The following is a 19483-nucleotide window of genomic DNA, read 5'->3' as shown; positions in this document are numbered from 1 at the left end:
TCGTACGATAGATAACAATTACGAAACTAATTGAACATTTCTTGGAAGATTTAATGTTAAATAAAAATAAGAAGAAGCATATTTGCTTAAATAAATCTTACATTGTCCAAAAATAAGCATTGTAACTTGTAACATTTAAGTGGAACACTTCGAACCATCGAAGCTGTGTTTCTAGGACAGTAAGCTGAAAAGTTTCTGGACAATGCTCTCAAAACTTACAACCATAATAACAGTGTCAGCGTTGATTTGTCAAAACTTTATGAAACTCGGTCAAATTTACGCACCGGCAGCTTTTGTAATTCATTCATTCGATGTTAAGAACAATATTTCGTTAACATAAAATCCTTTCAATCAGGATAAATTTAAATTATACTCGAAGAAGTTAGAAACGTGTCGTTTGTTCGTCCTTCCAGCAAATAATGCACCGAAAGAACAAGATCAATAATATATTGATCATTTCCAAGAATTATAATACCAATCGAATTAATTAATAATCTTATGTAAATTAAGACAGTGAATCGTAGTTTTGAACGGTTTCATTTTATCATTATATTAAATACTTTTTTTTAATTAAATCCTGATCGTGTCGTCCTGAACCTTATCGAGTGTTGGTTTACTGGTAGTCGAGTTGTTTTTGTAGGTTGTAAAATTAAATAAAAATAAAAGATAAAATCAGGGAAGGTTTTTTAGTGCAAGAGAGTATAAGAAACATTGAAGTTTTACGCGTCGTGTCATTTGATCGTTGATCAACTAGTTAATCGTATATGCGTAATTAATGAGAACGAACGAAGGATCTCCATGGATGGCCGATCGGTTTATCCTGTAACGCAACCGGTCGAAACCAGTTTTCTCTCTGTTCTCGTAGAGCCTTCGAACACTTTATCTTTGTTATAACTCGTACAACTACAGTTGACTTTCTAAGTTCGTATTTAATAATTATCTTTTAGAAATTAATTAAAACGATGATATTAAAAGGAATCGGTTAAGTCATACCTAAAAAAAAAATGTTATAAATAGAATATATAAGCACGAACGATGTAATTTTATTTATTCGAATAAATACATTTATGTTATAGTTGATGGACTGAACTATAATGAAACGTTTAAAGTTGAAAAGAAAGGAAATGATCGAGTTTTGCGTAAGAGTACGAAGGATATTGTCGGTAGAAAGGGTCAATGCGCGTGTCTACATTGTACCAAGGATAAGATTTAACACGATTGATGTAATTTTGATCGACCGTGCCTTTTCCCCGTTGAAAGTAACACGGATAAGTAATGACGGGAAAATTAAAAAAGAAAGAGAACAAGAAAAATAAAGAAAACAATAGAAAAGAAAATTAAGAAAAATAAAGAAAGGGAAATAGGGAAAAATAGAAAATAAAGAAAGGAAAGGAAAATTAGGTGAAAGAAAGGGAAAGCGAACAAATAAAAAGAGAAAGAGAGAGAGAGGAGATAAAAAGGGGAAAGAAAAAGATAGAAAAATAGAAAAATATAGGAAAATAGATAAACAACGAAAAAGAGAAAGAAAATAAGTCAATAAAATATATCTGAAAAAGAGGATTAATGAGAGAAAGAGAGAAAGAGAGAAGGGAGAGAGAATAACAACACAAATTTCAGAGAAAAAGAGAAAAACAGACCAAAAATGAGAGAAACAGGCTACAATAAAAATGAGAGAGACAGAGTCCCAAAAATAAGAGAGAGAGAGAGAAAGTCAAAAAGAAGATGGGAAAAGGAGAGGAAAAAAGAGAGATGAAAAAATGACAGACAGAATAATAAAAAAAAATAAGAAAAAGACAAAAAAAGAGAAAGAGAGAGAGAGAGAGAGAATTGTCGTGACATATAAAAAGAAAAAGGAGAGTAGTTGAAACTCTGTGGCGCTAGGAAGGAGAGACTGACTGAGAGAGGATCAGAGAGGTAGGGAGAGGGCGTTTAAATATGAGGAGAAACGCGCGCGCCCGTTCAGTCCGGCGCCAACACTCCAAATCGTTACACACATATATATGTATATATATATATATATGTGTTTCCGGACTCGAACTAGGTAAAGAAAGTAAATATAAGAGAAAAAGAACGAGAAAGAGAGAGATAGAGAGAGAGAGAGAGAGAGAAAGAGAGAGAAAGAGAGAGAGGAGAGATCCTCTCGAAGTATAATTTGAAAGATAGACCAAAAGAAATATACATATTTCTTCTAAACATCTTAGTACTTCTATTCCAATCTCTCCGATGAATATCGTAAATAAAGGACTTCAGATACAAACTTGTTTTCCGTGTGTGTTTATCGTGTAAACAGTGAGCTCTCGTCAGATTAACGAAAGATTTGTTGGTGAAAGACAGTCAAATATTATATTTGAGAAGATTCGGGAAGAAGAAGGGGCTTCAGTATCATCAGCGAGAAGATGACCAACAGTATGAAGCAAACCGTCATTAAGTGAGTTTTTGATTGAATTTCCACAATCTTTTCTCTTTTTATTATATAATTTTGTATGATATTATTATACAAGGACAAACGTTCGTTTATGTATAATTATGTATTTTGAAAGAAAAAAAAAAAAGAAGAAAAAAGACAGCTGTTAGTATGGCAAAAAATTCGAAAGTTCGAATAAATATTATCGTTTATTATAAATCAGCACATTAATGTCCAATGAAATCGAATTTTTTACACTGGAAAAAAAAACGTTCGTTTAAGACACTCGTGGAAGTCTGTTTTAAAATAAACTTTGGAAAGATCAAATAAGGGGAGATCGTTTTATTTTTATTTATTTTTTTTTGGTCGATCGTGTAAACAAAATAAAAGCTCCAAGGTTTGATTATTTAATGGTGTGCGAAATATAGGATTTTTTATGTTTATATAGATAAAAAGAAAGAGAGAGAGAGATAGAGAGAGAGAGAAAATGTGGGTAAACGGTTGCTCGATCGTAAGATGCAGCTTTCCCGTAACAAGTTTTATGTTTCTTTCTTTTCTTCCCGGTTGATTTTTACGAGGGATTCGACTGTATATAGAGGACTTATAAGAACAACTCAGGCGTTTATACGTTCGTAGAACATTTTTATCGGCTTCATAGGTCTACCGATACTTTACGTAACGTTAGCAAAAACTTGCCAGTCAATTTGTGAAACCAGTCAAGTTCGATCGAGAATAAAAAGTATTATATATAAAACAGGAGATGAAAGTTTGCTACGTCAATTAAGTAAATCAAACCTTTTCATGAGTTATCAGTAATTTACATTCACGATAATTTACTTACAATTTTTATTTTCAGCTAATAATTTATATTATTATAATATTTTCATTTTCACGTACGATAATTTGCTTACATTTTTTTTTCAGCTAATAATAATATATTAATAAGCAAATTTTTTATTTTTTTATTCATCGTAATTTGTTTTCTTTCAGGCTAAATTAAGTAAATAAATAAAATTAACGTAATTTTGCAACAATGTAAATCCAACAAAATTTTACTTAAATTATTTTTTAATAATAATAGCTCTCTATATGAAATAAATTTGATATATATTTTAGTCGCTGCAATTTGTTTCATCTTACATTAGTCGAAATTAAATAAATAAAATTGTTATGACTTTTTTTAAACAATACACACCAAACTAAAATTTACTTACATTTTCTTTTCGATTTTAATCATAAGTATTATTAAATAAATTAAATATTTTAATTTTCTATTAATTGTGTTCTAATCATCTCAATAACTTTCCCTATACATCTTTTAGAAACCTTGAAAGAGAATGAAACGTCTACCCAACAAGAAGAAATAATTATTCTCGAATAATTATCTAAAAACCTTTCTCGTTCAATCAACGAGAAATCATGATACTAGATAAACTTTCCAATAAGAGATTCTGTCTAAAGTCTTCTGCATTTCAAGTTTTACCTTATCTCTACAACATCGAAATCTTATCGAGATCTTATCAAAAGTTTCTTGTATCTTCTTACAGAAATAATTACATCTCGAGAAAAATCATCTCCAAACGTTAATTCCTTTTTTTATTCATTCAAGGTGATCGTGCAGGTGAACAACTGAACCATCATTTTCAACTAACTAATCTTTCTCTTTCTTTCTCTTTCTCTCTCTTATTCTCTTTTCAATTATAAATATACTTTCACGTAAATTATTTCTAGTCCGGCGAATTCGTCGATCACGTTTTCAGTCGCAAGACTTGAAACAACGTTGCACAATTAAACGATTTTCTTCCGCGATAGAAATAGAAATCTCGTGATTTCAATGCACGTCAGGATTGACGATGATAAAACACGTCGACCAGGCATTGATGTTACGCCCGACAACTTTTCAATTGTCTTTAAATATTATTCACAAAATGTACGATATAACTTTGACAAAATTATCACGCAAACTCGTTGAATAATAAATTTAACAACAAAAATGAACAAACTCAATAGCATCTAGTGCGTTAATTCTTTTCATAAATTCGTTAGAAATCGATACAGAACAATATGTAGAAATTATTTCTAAGAACATTATAGTACTCTCGTTTATGTTTATGTATGGTTTATGTGAATGTTTCAAAGTGTATACTCGTTGATCGATTCAATTATCGAGGTCTTACTAACAATAGAGCTCTGCATGTTAAACGCACTTTGCACCAAAGTGGAACGAAATAAGACGATGTATATGTGTATGCATTATGTGCAGCACGAAAGGATTGAAATTCACTTAGCACGTTACGTTTATCTTCCTGTTCGCGTTCACATTTATTATGGATTAATAGATTAATCATACGATTTTTTCCAATTGAATCTTTAATTAGTTTCACGATATTGGATTGCCCGTAACAACTCGGACCGATTTTTATTTTTAACGTATAATACAATTTTCCACGTAAATCAACGTTTAATTTAAATTTATTCTACGGTTGCTTGAAAAATTCTCGCCAATTGTCTGAAAAAAATTCAGTTCGATGAGCAATGCTAAATTTTTTAGCATAAAAAAGAAATTTAATAAATTTAGATCAGAAAATTTGTGTTAACTTACGAATGAAAGGAATGAAAATAAAATGAGAAAGGTATGGATGATGATTGGTAAACATATAAAATTTGCGAAACTTACAAAAGGTTGAATCGGAGGTAACATAGAGTGAAAGTTAACCAGTACCGTTTATTCTCGTGAGACATTACGGTTCATGGTACAAGTTTACAAATGTCTACATAAGTTGCAACTTGTATCAAGAATAAGTATCATAGCAGAAAGTCTGAACAACAATCATTTGAACAAAGGTTATTAGGTTTAGACATTCTTCTTTCGAGTGGTAGTGAATTAGCGTTTCTTGTTTGCACGAATGATGTTATTGAACCAAAATAATCGATCCGTAATGATGAGAATAATAATATTTGCACATATCTTTAGAGAAAAAAAAAAAAAGAAAATGGAAAGAAGAGACAAAAGAAAAATAAATATAGAAAATAGGATAATGCAAGCCGTCAACGAAATTGATTGGTTTTCTGTTAAATTTGTCCTATATGTTTGAAAAGCAATTAATATGCGTCTCGTAAAATTAACGAACGATAGACGTGACGAATATGATTGAAATATACGAGAAGTTTCTGTTAAAAATAAATAAAAAAGGAAGAATAAATCCTAAGCATCGATTAAAATTTACACAAAGGTTTTTCTACGCTGACGTTGAATATATCGATGGCACACACACACACACACACACACACAGATCAAGTGGAAATAAATATATGTATGAGTAGTAAAATCGTAATAACGTAGACCGTCTGCAATGGATGCGTTGATGGATGTGAAAGAAAATGCGGAAATATTGTCAGACTTTGTGTGTATTAAAAATAGAAAAATTATATGAAAAAAATAATAGGAAACATATTAAACAAAATAAAGAGAAAAAAAGAGAAAAAAAAAGGAGAGGAAAAAATGAAGAGAAGTCCTCTGGCATATAAACTCGCTTATAACGAACGGCCAATCGTTCGATGAACGATCCCATATCTCGCACAATTATCGAAATTGATTTATCTTTAGTTTGCAGTAGTCATTCCGGACAGGAGTGGAACCCGTTGCAATCGACGTTGCACGTTGATAAATCGTGTCGTTCAATGCGAAATCAGATATACATCGAAAAGAAGAAAAAAAAATACAAGAAAAAAAAAATAACAGAAGAAATATCTAACGATAGAAGATGATGATAATAAAAATTGGCTTAAAAATTTGATTATATATCGGTAAGAATTTTTGTAAGATTTAATTAATAAGATAAACATTTGAATCTTCGTAAAATCCTGTATAATTTAATCTCATTTCATGGGATTTAGATTTGAGTGACCTTTGATTCGTAGAGTTTAATAGTGTTCTACGCGTAAGCCGGTACTCAGATTAATTAACGGTGACTCCTGGCAACGAAGTTACAATTTTATAGTGTCACAACTCGTTTAACTTACTATGAATTACAATCGACTTAATCGTATACGATATTCCGAATATTATCAATTGCAATTAATTTTTATCGTTAAATTAAATTGCATATTGTGATTTGAAATAATTGATTATCTTCAATCAAAATCTATGATTACTATGAATGTTTTCTATACAATTAAATGAATGAAATTATTCGATTATGCAACTATTCAAATACTTGATTAATTTGATTCATGTTGTTGCAACTTTATCATAGAACAGAGTATTTGTCATCGAGTTTATTCGCGTGTCCTGCGCGTATCTCTTGCAAAACTGAACAACATTGTGGTTCTGCAAGAAGAGATGATAGGAAAAGCCACGTAAATATTGCATTCGATAATTTCCGCGATATCGCATCGCAGTCTGTCGGTTGCATAATCTTGTGTTTAGTAAATGTGAGTACTTACATAGATATATAATATATATATGTGTGTGTATGTTTCGAGAAGGAAAGAAGGATAGAAGGAACGAAAGAGGAAGTAAGAGAAAAATAAGCGGAAGAGATTCGTGTTCTATATCGTATAAAAAGAAAATCACGTTAGACGTGATCTTGTTTAAAAGCCACTGGTACCACCAAGTATTACTTTCTCTTTTTATTTATTATTTCATTTATTTTTCGCATTAACTCTTTACGTATTCGTATTAGTAAAAGTTGTTTATTTGATAAAAATTTTAATAGTAATAAATAATAAAATATTTAATACAAATAACTTGATTTACTGTACACCGTTTCCGACAATTACATCCCTTTTCCACCCTTTTCTTTATTTGATAATTAATTTTTTCGTTTCTTTTCTCCTTCATTTTTACATACTACTAAAAGTTAATAATTAAATAGAAACAAGATTGTTATTATATGTAATAAAAATTATTTTTATTAGAAAAAAATAATACTATTAATAATAATAAATAATCAAATATTAAATAAAACTAAATTACAGTATTGTGCACACTGTTAGCGAGAATTAATTTCCATCCTCTATCATTTTATATTAAATCATTTTTGTTTTTCTTTACATCCTTGTATCTGCACAAACTAGTAATTTAAAAAGAAATAAATGATAGTATCATAAAATTATAAGTTTTCGAATAATTATTAAAGAAACACGCGTTATAATATCTCGCCAATCTCAACAATTAACAGACGCGGGTTCAGAATTATTCTTGCTCAAAGGAAACGTTACGCAAGTAGATTTCAAAAATATTATCTTTGGCAGCGTAGCAAATAAAGCGAGAACGATCAGTATATCGCGACATCTTCACTTATCGTCTTGTTACATTAGTTCTGTTAGTCCCATTGACCGCACTGATCGCCGGTTTATTCTGGTAATAAGAGCAACTTTGTTTTTCCTAAATTTAACGTGTTAACAGTTCAAATCACGAATATAAAAATTCTTGGATAAAATTGTACGTACGGGGATCACTTCAATCGGGGACGAGTCTTCCTCTAATCTGTTATTTTCTTTCATCATTCCATAAACAGAAGTGTTACTTTCTACAGGAAATGACGTTTACGCGTACCAAGTAACTGGCCTTTAGCAACGAACCAATCGATATAAGGATAAATACAATTATCGATAAAAAGTATGCCACTGTTCGTGGTATATACTCGAAATATTGACTCCTATATTTCCAAGAGATACCTTGAAATTTCGTATGCTTACAGTAGTCCCGATTGTTTGCTTATGTATGAGCCTATGTTTGTTTGTGTGAGGATCGTCAATGAGTACAGAAACATTTTGATTCAAATATATACCTGTAAACGTATAGAATACAACGACTAAACTTCTATTCAAAATTACTAACACTTAGATTTATTCAGACACAAATACACACGCGCGCGTGTATTTAAAATAGGATTCAAGAATAAGGGACACGAGACATATATTGTAAGAGAAATTTAACCGAGTCGAGAAGGGGAAACCCACATCATACGTAATTTATTTCTTCTATCTATCTTATATATACAACAATAAGCTTTTAGGTTTACAAACCTCCGAACCAGGAACGAGTTGTTCGTATTCTTCTGCGCACCTTTCCAATCGTTTGTACTCGGATCGCATTTGTCTCTCGTCAAAGTGACTGGCCTAGAGATCGGAATAAATTTTGAAGTTAAAACCGAGGTCTTTTCGTCTTTATTCTACTATTCTGACGCGTACAAACGTTAGGTTTTTCAATCAATGTCGTTTTTAAATTCTGCTTGTATTTACTAATGGTCGAGGAAAAATTTCTTCCTACGTGATACATCTACTGTCTGTTTTTCTATTATATTTTTGGAATTTTTTGTAAATTAAAGTAAAAGATTTTATTATAGTTGGGAATTGCGAATAACGCGAAGAATAAGAGAATCACAAGGAAATATTATTGACCTTGATGTGAATTGATAGTCGCGTGAGAATATGATTTGATAATTGTCATATAAAATTCACAAACGAGCAAATTAATTCGTCTTCCGTGATCTTAGTAATTTGCGGAAATGAGAAGATGTACGGTTATCAACTACCCACTGTATATCGCGTGAGGAACCATAAAAGAGATGAGGGAAGGTGGAAAATGAAAATCAAGAAGACGAAGACAATAGGATGTATAACGTTGAAGGTTATTGAAGATAAAGAAAAAGAGATAAATTAAACGAAGAAAAATGATACGAAGAGAGGAAGGACTGATGATGATTTCATCAAGATGACTGGTTGAGTCATTCGAATAAGAAAAATTTATATTTCATTTATTTAATTTAAATATTATTTAAATATAATAATTTACCTTTTTATACCGATCTTTAACAAAATTTCTATTTTGTTTTACAATTTTTCTTTTCAATCAATTCTTCAATCAATTTCTTTGCAATCAATTGCGTTGATAATAACGGTTGTAATTGGATTCTCGTTTGAAATAATAAATAAAACAATAATTGTAAAAATTAAATGAACGAAAAGTAGTGTAACATTGGATGCAGAATTTTAATTAAAAATAAAAACCGGTCACTTTTTTGTTACACGTTTTTGTAGGTGCGTTTAGTGTTAACATGCAGTCTGCATCCTTTTTTAGAGTATGTAGTACTCGACATGCTCACACGATCGACCGACCGTTCAACCGTTCGATCAGTCGATCGTGTTGGATTCGTCTTTCTTAGTTTGTTTTTGCCCCTTCCTCTTTTTTCTTTTTTTCCGTCATGAAAAGTATGTTAAACGATCAACCGTTCGATTCAAGGCTCTGCCAGCCAAGTTGGCTTGTCAAAAGGTTACCGTGCCGATGTCGAACGAGACTCGATTACAAATACGAGAAACAACTATAGCAAAGATTTCTACGAATTAAAGACACAAGTATGACGTGAAAAACTTCGAGATCTATTTAATTTATCTTATTTATATTTATCATTAAGAATCACAGTTTTATAGTCAGCTAATTTATCATACAACCGGTATTTACTCAATGGTAAATTTAATATCAAATTAAATAATAAATAAAAATAATTTCCATATAATAAAATAATATTTTGAATGGAAAATTGTTATTGAAAATCTTTAACTAATCATTTCACCGATCGTGGTAAAGTATTGGTAATGAATAGATTTATTTTTAAAACCTGCTGCAATTACATTTAGTTGTTAAAAAATCGTTAAAAATTCATCATTTCTCGTATGGTGATCAATATCGTTTGCGATTTCACGAGCGTAAATTAGATTTTCTGATCACTGGCGCGACAAATTCGAGATCGAACAGGAACCTAATTCTGCTAGCTTCGTACAACGACTAGGAAATACGAGGAATATCGCATCTTCATCGATGAATCTCGTTATGGTCATAAAACGAAGCAAAAAATCAAATCGTTATCCAAATAATCTTTATGGAAATTGCTATATCGGTTGCTAAATTATCGATTTAGGTTGTCTAATGGCTACATTTATTTTCTATTACCATTCGAATAATAAACCTTAAGTAAACCTTACATGTTAGTTATTTATTTTATTTTAATTTTTCTCGCTAATTTTAAATGTAATCTATCAAATAAGAATATTAAACATCATACGTGATACTGAGTTTGTGCAACACCCAATGATCTATCACAAAAAGAATACAACTTTTACATGTTAATTATTTATTTTAATTAAACTTAATTGATAGTTGTATGAAGTTTCGTGTTACGACTACTGACCCTATATGGGGTCGCAGAAATATGAAAAAAACTAAAAAGAATATCTAGAAAGTCGAAAATAAATTTAAATTCATTTGCACCGAGGACAAGGAACCTGTTGCATTCTTAAGATTCTCTAACGACGTTCGATTACGAGGAAAATGTTTCCTTACCACGCGAACGATGACCAGTAACGATCCAATCAATATCGATAAAACGTCAAACGGAATTTAAGGTTTTTCTTAACAACTTACACGGCTTGCAATCGAGAAATAAAATAACACTTTCTCTCAATTATCCAACCGTGGTGTGGTCCGCGCCATTTATCCGTACAAGTTCTCCCGAATAAAATATCCAATTAAACTACGTTCGATGCATTAATATTTTCAATCATTTCTCCAATTCATAACACAATTATCATAAATCTTAACGAAGGAAATACTATAATTATTGTACAATAAATTAATTGAATAGTGATAACGTTCTCCTACGATTATTTGATTATTATTATTATGATCAATTGATTCTCAATCTTTCATCATATTTTAGAATAATTAATTGCAATTTGTTCATTTTATTATAATAAAATTTTATAAGCCACTTTTTTAATCTTTATGATAGTAATGATTAATATTCAAATCTGTTCGACTTGATATTCTGTGATTTTGAATTGCAAAGATTAATGATAAATATTTGTATGCGTATCCGAAATGTTGTGGCAACGCATGTTGCATCAAAAAGGTCATTACACTCGGTTGCATCGTCCCGTAGAGTATGAGACTCTATTGCGATGCTCGGCATTGGCCTAAGTTAAGTACTTTACTTCTACGTAGATATATTCATGTGCGTGCACGGCATGAGTCTCAGACCAAACATTCGAACGTAAACCGGATTGAAAGTGTGCATCGTATCGCAAACGGCACCTTTCATGCAACCACATTTTCAAACTCGTATTTTATTATTCACTATAAACGAAAGAAGATGGGAAACCGTTTGCCATAACAACGATACTTTCAATAATTATTTTATATTTTTCAAAATAACCAGTTTACTTGTTGCATAAAAAAATGATCTATTATAAAAAATCATTTTTTTCAAAGTAAATAAAACTTTTCTTTTTAAAATATTGGAAACTCATTTCGTGTGAAAAATTTTTATTTTCCTCTAATGGAACCTTGATCATCGAGATAAAATAAAAATTGTAACCGTGGGAATTCGTGGGCGTAAACCATGATACAAATGGATTAGAAATAAAATGAAAGTTTCTCAGGAAAAGAAAATGAAAGTTATGATAGGTAGACAAAAAGCATTGAAATGTAGAAAACTATTTATCCTAAGCTTAAATATTAATCAGTTAGATTGTTCCGTAGATTCCCTTTTTCATTATCATCGAATGACCAGGTCTCACGTCAGTGATAACAATGCAACAAAAGAACTTGCGAAATTATTGCGACATTGTATTATTTATACGTGTGTACGTATGAATCAGTAAATTTGAATACTTACGTGCTTTATCGCTATTATTTTTTTAGAGTAGAGAAAAGCGAAACCGCACAGACGACACTTTTTTCTTCTCTCCTTTAGTTTCTATACAAGATATTTCTCAGTGGGTGTATACGTGTGTAATTTAACGATCTATTCTTTACCTATCTCGAACAACGGTTCAACTTTAATCACATACACACACATAGGTACATGCATGAAACTAGCTTTCGAATCTTTCCTAATCTCGTCAATAAAACTGGCAAATTGCAAAAATCATCGTCCTATTCTTTCTTTCCTTTTTAATTCGTCAGAGACACGCCTAATTAAATTTAAACGAAAAAATATTATCGACTTCCTTTGATACTAGAAATCGTTCAATCGAAAACAATTGTAAAAAAGTGAATGCAAGAAGGAAATGTCTCAATCCTTTACTATTGATTTCTTTTCATTTGACGACAAGAATTTGAATAGGAAAACATTTGAATTTTCACATAATCCGTAATTCCTCATTAAACATGAGCAAAAGACAATTCATGCGCTTATCAGTTTAATAGGAATGGCATTGTGCAAGAAATACAAGAAAAAAAATGACCATCGCATGTTCATTGCGCGTTTCATTCTAATTATGGTTCATTATAATTTTAAATTGTCATTCTTCTACACTCATAGTTTAGAATAAATTGTTAGAAAACAAACGCATAATACAAACCTAGAGACAATTTTTATGAAAAAATCGTATGAACAGGTTTAAAAACACAGATACACAAACTTTGGGGACTCCGAATTAATACTGAAAACCTACCCAATTAATCCAAATTTAGGTTAATTGGACTTGTTCGCTATTTTGTCGAGAAATTTTTTTGTTTAAATAAAACTTTGTATAATTTTGTTCTGAAATTTTGTATCGTTTACCCCAAACGGGGCCTTTCGATTGAATAGGACCCTTGGTTTTAGCCGATAAAAATTATACCTAAATTCGTCCCTGCATAAACATTTGATATTTCTTTACCTTGATATTCGTTTTCAGAAATCCAACATGGTGGAAGAGACGATCGGCTTTGGAACGTGGATTAACGGTAATCGCAGTGTCCGGTGTCCTCTTGTGCATCGCATTGGCTGTCGCGCTTGGTGTGTTGGCCGCAAATACAGCGTCCTGCAAGCAATCGTCGAACGGTAAAAAATGTTTTTTTATTTTTTTTATGATTCATTTTTATTCGCACCTGTTAACCTAATGCTGCAATCATAATAATCAAGAACTTGATAAATATTATTTTAAAATGAATCAATTTGATTACGATTCTTGTTGATCATTCGAGCCAGCAGGGTGAATCGCAGTGACGTCCGATTGGATATCATATGATTGAGAAAAAAAAATATAAAAAAGAAAAAAAGGAAAAAGATCAATCCCTGTAGCCGATTCTGACGCATAAGAATATTTTTGGAATCGTTGATTACATGAATCGCGTCAGAATCAATAGTGTTTTGAAAGTTAGTCACTAACCAAGTCGAAGTAAAATACGTAAAGTAAAAGAAAATACGTAAGCATCGGGATCGATAACACCGGAAAGTATTTCTAAGTGTTTGAGTTTTAATTTACATTCAATCGTAATGATATTTTTAGTCGATCAATGTTTCCTACGGTATCGAAATCATGAAAGATTAAAAATAATAGAAAAGAAAAGAGAGAGAAACCAAAGAAATTATCCGACTTTTAAAATTAAAAATAAACTATTTACAACCAACAAATTAGAAAAAACTTCCGGTAATAAATAAAGTTTTTGATAATGCAACTATAATTATAACAGTGGACTGATATGAGTCAAAAAAACAGAGTTGAACCAACAACTTTGAGGGCTCTAAACTATCACCGTTGGGGAGTTACTCAATTAACCCAAATTAACCCGAATTTGGATTAATTGTGGTGATAAATTTGCCATTTTGTCGAAAAATTGTTCAATAAAATTTGGTATCATTTATTTTGTCTTAAGTTTCTGAGATTTAAATTGTTTTTATTTTTATTTTTTTTATCGCGAAAAGGATTCTTTGATCAAACGGGGTCCTGAGTCTGCAGCCAATAAAAAAATCAAAAAATTAATTTTATAATTTACTTTAGAATAAAAATATTTGTAATAAAATATTTGTTTAATTTTTTGACTCCCTCTAATTATAATTATGAGCATACATTAATTATAAATCATCTCAAATAAATATTACAATACAAAAAGTATGAAAATTTATTAAAACAGCGTTCACTTTTACTAACGAAATTATTATACGCTAGTGAACAAGATCTAAAGATCGTGTATAACGATATCGAGTTAAGTATTATCGATTAGAATGTTGATCTTATTGATCTCGCATTGTTTGTTATTCGTTTTACGACTTGGCTCTTCGTCAAATAGTCCGATAATCTATGTCGAACACAATTATTTCAATTCGGTACAAACATTAAACAGTTGACTCGATATATAATCAAGATTAATCGATCTTCGTTTCTTACGACACGAGGTGAAGAGCATAAAGTTGGGTTAAACGATTCATGTTCACCATTAAGTTTAATAAATCGCAACGGTATTGACTATAGAACGCAACCCAGGAGAATGAAATTTATCGATCTCGCGTGCTATCTTTTTCTTTTTTCTATTCTATTCTAATTCCCTTGATTAAACAATTAATAAACACACATGTCCAAATTTATTTCATTGACCTTGAAAAAGCTTAACCACCCAGAATCGTATTTATCGGAACTAACGAAACGATTTTTTCTACCTTTGACGAGACAAAAAAAAGATGGCGAATGAATTTCTGTTCTCATTCGAAGTTTAAAAAATCTCCCTCCCCCCTTCCCACCGAAAAAAAAAACATTTTGGTAGTTCTAACATTTATTTTGGAAGGAGAAAAGAAAATAATGTACGATGACTGGTCTGGTGAATCATTTTGTTTTGAGTTGTTACTGCAATCCATTATCTATGGAATATTGAAAAAAATAAAATAAAATAAAATATCTCCACTAATTTTACGTTTTAAACCTTCGGAAATATTAGCATCCTAAGCATTATCGCTATTATCAGTCATTTAGAGTCCTAATCGCGTATTTGCTTTTTTATTGTAATACATTTTTGCTTGCTAATAGTTTTGGTTTCTTTTTACTGACATTGCTCATTTAGAAAAATAAATTAGCTTAACACTAATATTGCATATTATTTTTTCTTATCATCACCAATCCGCATCTGCACGCATACCATCTGCACGCGTCGTTAGCTGTTGCTAATTCAGAACAACTACCGTCCACAGCGGAAGCTCTGCAAGTAATCAAAGGTACAACGACCACCATCAATCGTCAATCAACAGAGAAAGAAAATATATGCGTCTCTGCAGGATGCGTACACACCGGTGAGTTTTATAAAAAAAAATTTCAGAGATATCAAATTTGTCATAGAATACCAGCGTGAAACTAATTTGAATACAGCTTCGAAAATATTGGAGAACATGGATCCCGACGTGGAACCCTGCGATGATTTTTACAAATTCGCTTGCGGTGGTTTTCTCAAATCCACCATCATTCCGGACGACAAGACTAGCGTAAATACGTTTAGTATTATCAGCGATAATCTTCAACAACAACTTAGAACCAGCATTGAAGAGAAGAGTCCACCGAATGAGCCAAGACCCTTCACGTTAGCCAAGATATTTTATAAAACTTGTATGAATAAAAGTAAGTAATCCTGTTCTAGTATAATTGTTCAGAACTTCTTATACAATTCTAATTATTTGTTTTGATTTATTTTTTAGCGGCTATCGAAGAAAGAGGTTTGGAACCTCTGCACAATATTTTGCGCGAATTAGGTGGTTGGCCTGTGTTAGATGGTGACAATTGGAAAGAGGAAGATTTCACTTGGAAAGATGCGGTATACAAGTTCAGAACACAAGGTTATTCCGTAGATTATTTCATAGACTTTAGCATCGGCGTAGATTTAAAGAATAGCACAATGCGCATTATTGATGTAAGTATAAAATATATCTCAACGATCTTTGTTAAATCAAACAAAAACTCTGATAAATATTTACTTGCAGTTGGATCAAGCGTCGCTCGGTTTGTCACGCGAATATTTGTCCAAGGGATTTAACGATAAAATCGTGCAAGCCTATTACGATTACATGGTTGATATTGCTGTAATACTTGGAGCTGAGAAGAACAAAGCTAAAACTGAACTTAGAGAATCATTGGAATTCGAAATGAAACTTGCGAATGTAAGTTTTAGGTTTGGAATTATTATTCATGACTTTTGTTACAATTGATCAGGATCATTTCGATAATCTTGATTTCTTTATTTTTTTATTTTTTGTTTTGATAGATATCATTGCCCAACGAAAAACGACGTAACGCAACGTTGTTATACAACCCAATGACCATAACTGAATTAAACAAGAACTTTCCAAGCATACCATGGAAGGAATATTTTAATACGATATTAGCACCGACCGTACAGGTTGATGAAAATGAAGTGGTGATAGTTAGCGTGCCAAGTTATATTACAAGTTTGGAAGAACTTTTGAGTAAAACGCCGAAAAGGATTCAGGCTAATTATCTCATGTGGAGAGCAGCTGCTGCATCGGTCAGTTATCTTACGGAGAACATCAGAAGAAGGCAACTTCAATATTCGACAGCTTTGAGTGGTAAAACTGAGAGAGAAGCTAGATGGAAGGAATGCGTTGACATAGTTTCGGGAAGTTTATCGATAAGTGTTGGTGCGATGTACGTAAGGAAATATTTCAAGGAAGATGCTAAGAAAAATGCGATTGAAATGGTATCAGATATCAGAGAAGAATTTAGGAAAATTTTGAAGAAGGTAAAACTCATTGCTCTAATATCTTAAAAATCCTAAAAATTAATTAATTGTTAACATGTTTTTAAAATTTTGTTGTACATTTTTTTTTAGGTCGATTGGATGGACGAAAATACTAAAGAAAGTGCTTTGGACAAAGCAGCATCGATGGCCAGTCACATTGCTTATCCCGACGAATTATTGGATGATAAAAAACTTGAAGAATTTTATAAGAAACTCGAATTGACCGAAGGAAATTATCTCGAAAGTATTTTGAACTTAACGCTCTTCGGAACGGAATATTCTTTCAGCAAACTTAGGCAACCTGTAAACAAGAGTGATTGGATTACTCATGGAAGACCAGCGATCGTTAACGCATTTTATTCATCTATAGAAAACAGCATCCGTACGTTGTCTCTAATCTTAAAAATCTTCCCCTTATCTTTTTTATTATAATACTGAATATAATTTTATTAAAATGATTGGACAGAATTCCCAGCCGGTATTCTTCAAGGAACTTTCTTCAACAACAATCGACCACGGTACATGAATTACGGTGCTATCGGATTTGTTATTGGCCATGAAATTACGCACGGTTTCGACGATCAGGGCAGACAATTCGATAAAGAAGGAAATCTCGTCGATTGGTGGGCACCGGAAACTAAGGAAAATTATTTAGAAAGAGCTGAATGTATTGTTCACCAATATGGAAATTACACGGTCGAGGAAGTTGGTTTGAACGTACGAAAACCTTTCTCTTATTCTTCATAATTCATCGAATCTTAATTAAGACATTAATTCATTATTTTTATGCTTACAGTTAAACGGCATTAATACGCAAGGTGAAAATATTGCGGATAATGGTGGCATCAAAGAAGCCTACTTAGCGTACAAAGAATGGGTCAAAAGAAATCACCCCGAACCAAAATTACCAGGACTTTCCTATACGCCCGAACAAATGTTTTGGATTAGTGCTGCCAATACTTGGTGCAGCAAATATCGACCAGAAGCGATGAAGCTTCGCATTACCACTGGATTCCATAGTCCAGGAGAATTTCGTGTTTTAGGTCCTTTCTCAAATATGAACGAATTTTCTAAAGACTTCAATTGTCCGCTTGGTTCGAAAATGAATCCTGAGAAGAAGTGTGCTGTTTGGTAAACCAGACCAGACTCACCCTCCATCCTCAACGTTGATCGACTAATTCTTTATCTTCTTGTTAGTCAAAAAAAAAAGCAAAGACAATGCGTTTTCGATATATAAGCATGCATATGCGTTAAGTATGTTTGTACATCGTTGATATTTAGCAGATCAATTGATTGATATCCTCAAAGGATGAATGGTTTGCACTCGATGCTTTATAGAAACAACGAAGACATTTCGTCAAAAGAAATATTCTTCATTTTTTAAATACAATTCTAAAGGTCGAAAAAAAAAATGAAATCTTAAGAAGAATTATCTATTGGTGTTTCTGGACAATGGTCGGATTAGGTCGCTTCGTGATCAATTATATATAATCGGGTTGAATTTTACGCTTTATATGTAAAATAAATCCTGGTGTTTCAAATGTCAAGTTTATAAACGACTATTGTCTTTTTATATATATATAAAAAAAAAGAAAAAGAAAAATTAACTATATCTCGTTTATGCTACGTGTTCTGTAAATAATACAAGCGGATGATAGATCGATTATTGTTGCGAGCGCCGTTAATTATTAATATTTTTTTTCTCGTTAAATTTTACATTTAAACGCGTGTCGATGAGACAATTGTTGCAAGCGCGCATTTATGCGATTTTTTGTTTGTTTTTCTTTTTAGGTTTTATTAAATTTTCTATCGTTAACATTGATTATGATATTATAATAAAAAAGTACCACATGTATTGGAATGAAATATGATTTTTAAACATTTCTTTAACAATTCGTGTGAAAATTCGAAAATATCGTTTTTAAGGGATCAGAAAAATTCTTTTAAAAAATTGAAAAGCAACGCCTACGATTGTTAAAGTTTTTTCCTAAGAAAAAATTTGAGATTTATTTTCTCGACATATTTCTTTTTATATTAATCTATAATAACAATACATACGTTCCGTTGGTACTTTTTTAAAAATGGTGACTAAGCTCATTGGAGCATTATATAATTGTTAACTATAGTTACCGTCTCGAAGTACTTAGACTATCTAGTATTAATCATATTATAGTTATGTCACAGAAACAATAAGAACAAAAAATATATGTCCTTGCTTTTTATATTATCACACTTTCTACGTATACAGTTCTTGGCTCAGCATTCATTTTTTATCACCTACTTTCTTAACCCGCTTTCATTACTAGCGTCCCATATACGGATCATCCATGCAAAGATCTTGTATAAGCGATCCATTTAAGGATTCTTCATGCAAAGGTCTCGCATGAACGACTGATCTCTATAAGGGTCGTTAGTAATGAAATGGTTAAAAAATAATAATAAAAATTTTAAAAATCTACACACAAAATAAACATAATTAAACTTTTTATGAAACCATATAAAATAATTTGTTAAGAGATATCTAGTTACTTAATTTATAATAAGTTGAAATCAAATTGTATTGGAATTTA

At 31.4% G+C, this 19483-nt stretch overlaps 1 protein-coding gene across 3 annotated transcripts; it reads left to right on the top strand.

Moving 5' to 3' along the window:
• The first annotated feature begins 2059 nt into the window (after positions 1 to 2059).
• On the top strand, positions 2060 to 18735 carry LOC122523056 (neprilysin-2). Of its 3 annotated transcripts, none has more exons than XM_043644581.1 (10): positions 2060 to 2428; positions 13091 to 13236; positions 15358 to 15456; positions 15533 to 15778; positions 15856 to 16067; positions 16138 to 16314; positions 16419 to 16913; positions 17004 to 17295; positions 17380 to 17630; positions 17710 to 18735. In XM_043644581.1, the coding sequence occupies exons 1-10, from the start codon at positions 2397 to 2399 to the stop codon at positions 18046 to 18048; spliced, it is 2289 nt and encodes a 762-aa protein (XP_043500516.1). In that variant the 5' UTR covers positions 2060 to 2396; the 3' UTR covers positions 18049 to 18735. The 3 variants fall into 3 exon arrangements, with proteins under 3 accessions (XP_043500516.1, XP_043500515.1, XP_043500514.1); XM_043644580.1 differs by having other exon boundaries at positions 15340 to 15456; XM_043644579.1 differs by having other exon boundaries at positions 15325 to 15456.
• Positions 18736 to 19483: the final 748 nt, after the last annotated feature.

Source organism: Polistes fuscatus, unplaced genomic scaffold (assembly GCF_010416935.1).
Source record: "Polistes fuscatus isolate 324 unplaced genomic scaffold, CU_Pfus_HIC Scaffold6, whole genome shotgun sequence".
Classification (NCBI taxonomy): Eukaryota; Metazoa; Arthropoda; class Insecta; order Hymenoptera; family Vespidae; genus Polistes; species Polistes fuscatus.
Note: the sequence above shows the minus strand (reverse complement) of the source record. Positions and strands in the feature narration are given on the sequence as shown.

What these genes read in the sequence shown, in the direction of transcription:
- LOC122523056 (XM_043644579.1), top strand. Translation starts at nt 2,397, where the DNA reads ATGACCAACAGTATGAAGCAAACCGTCATTAA. An exon ending in TAAAACTTGTATGAATAAAA is followed by an intron (nt 15,779 to 15,855) that starts GTAAGTAATCCT and finishes TTTATTTTTTAG; the next exon opens with CGGCTATCGAAGAAAGAGGT. An exon ending in ATCTATAGAAAACAGCATCC is followed by an intron (nt 17,296 to 17,379) that starts GTACGTTGTCTC and finishes ATGATTGGACAG; the next exon opens with AATTCCCAGCCGGTATTCTT.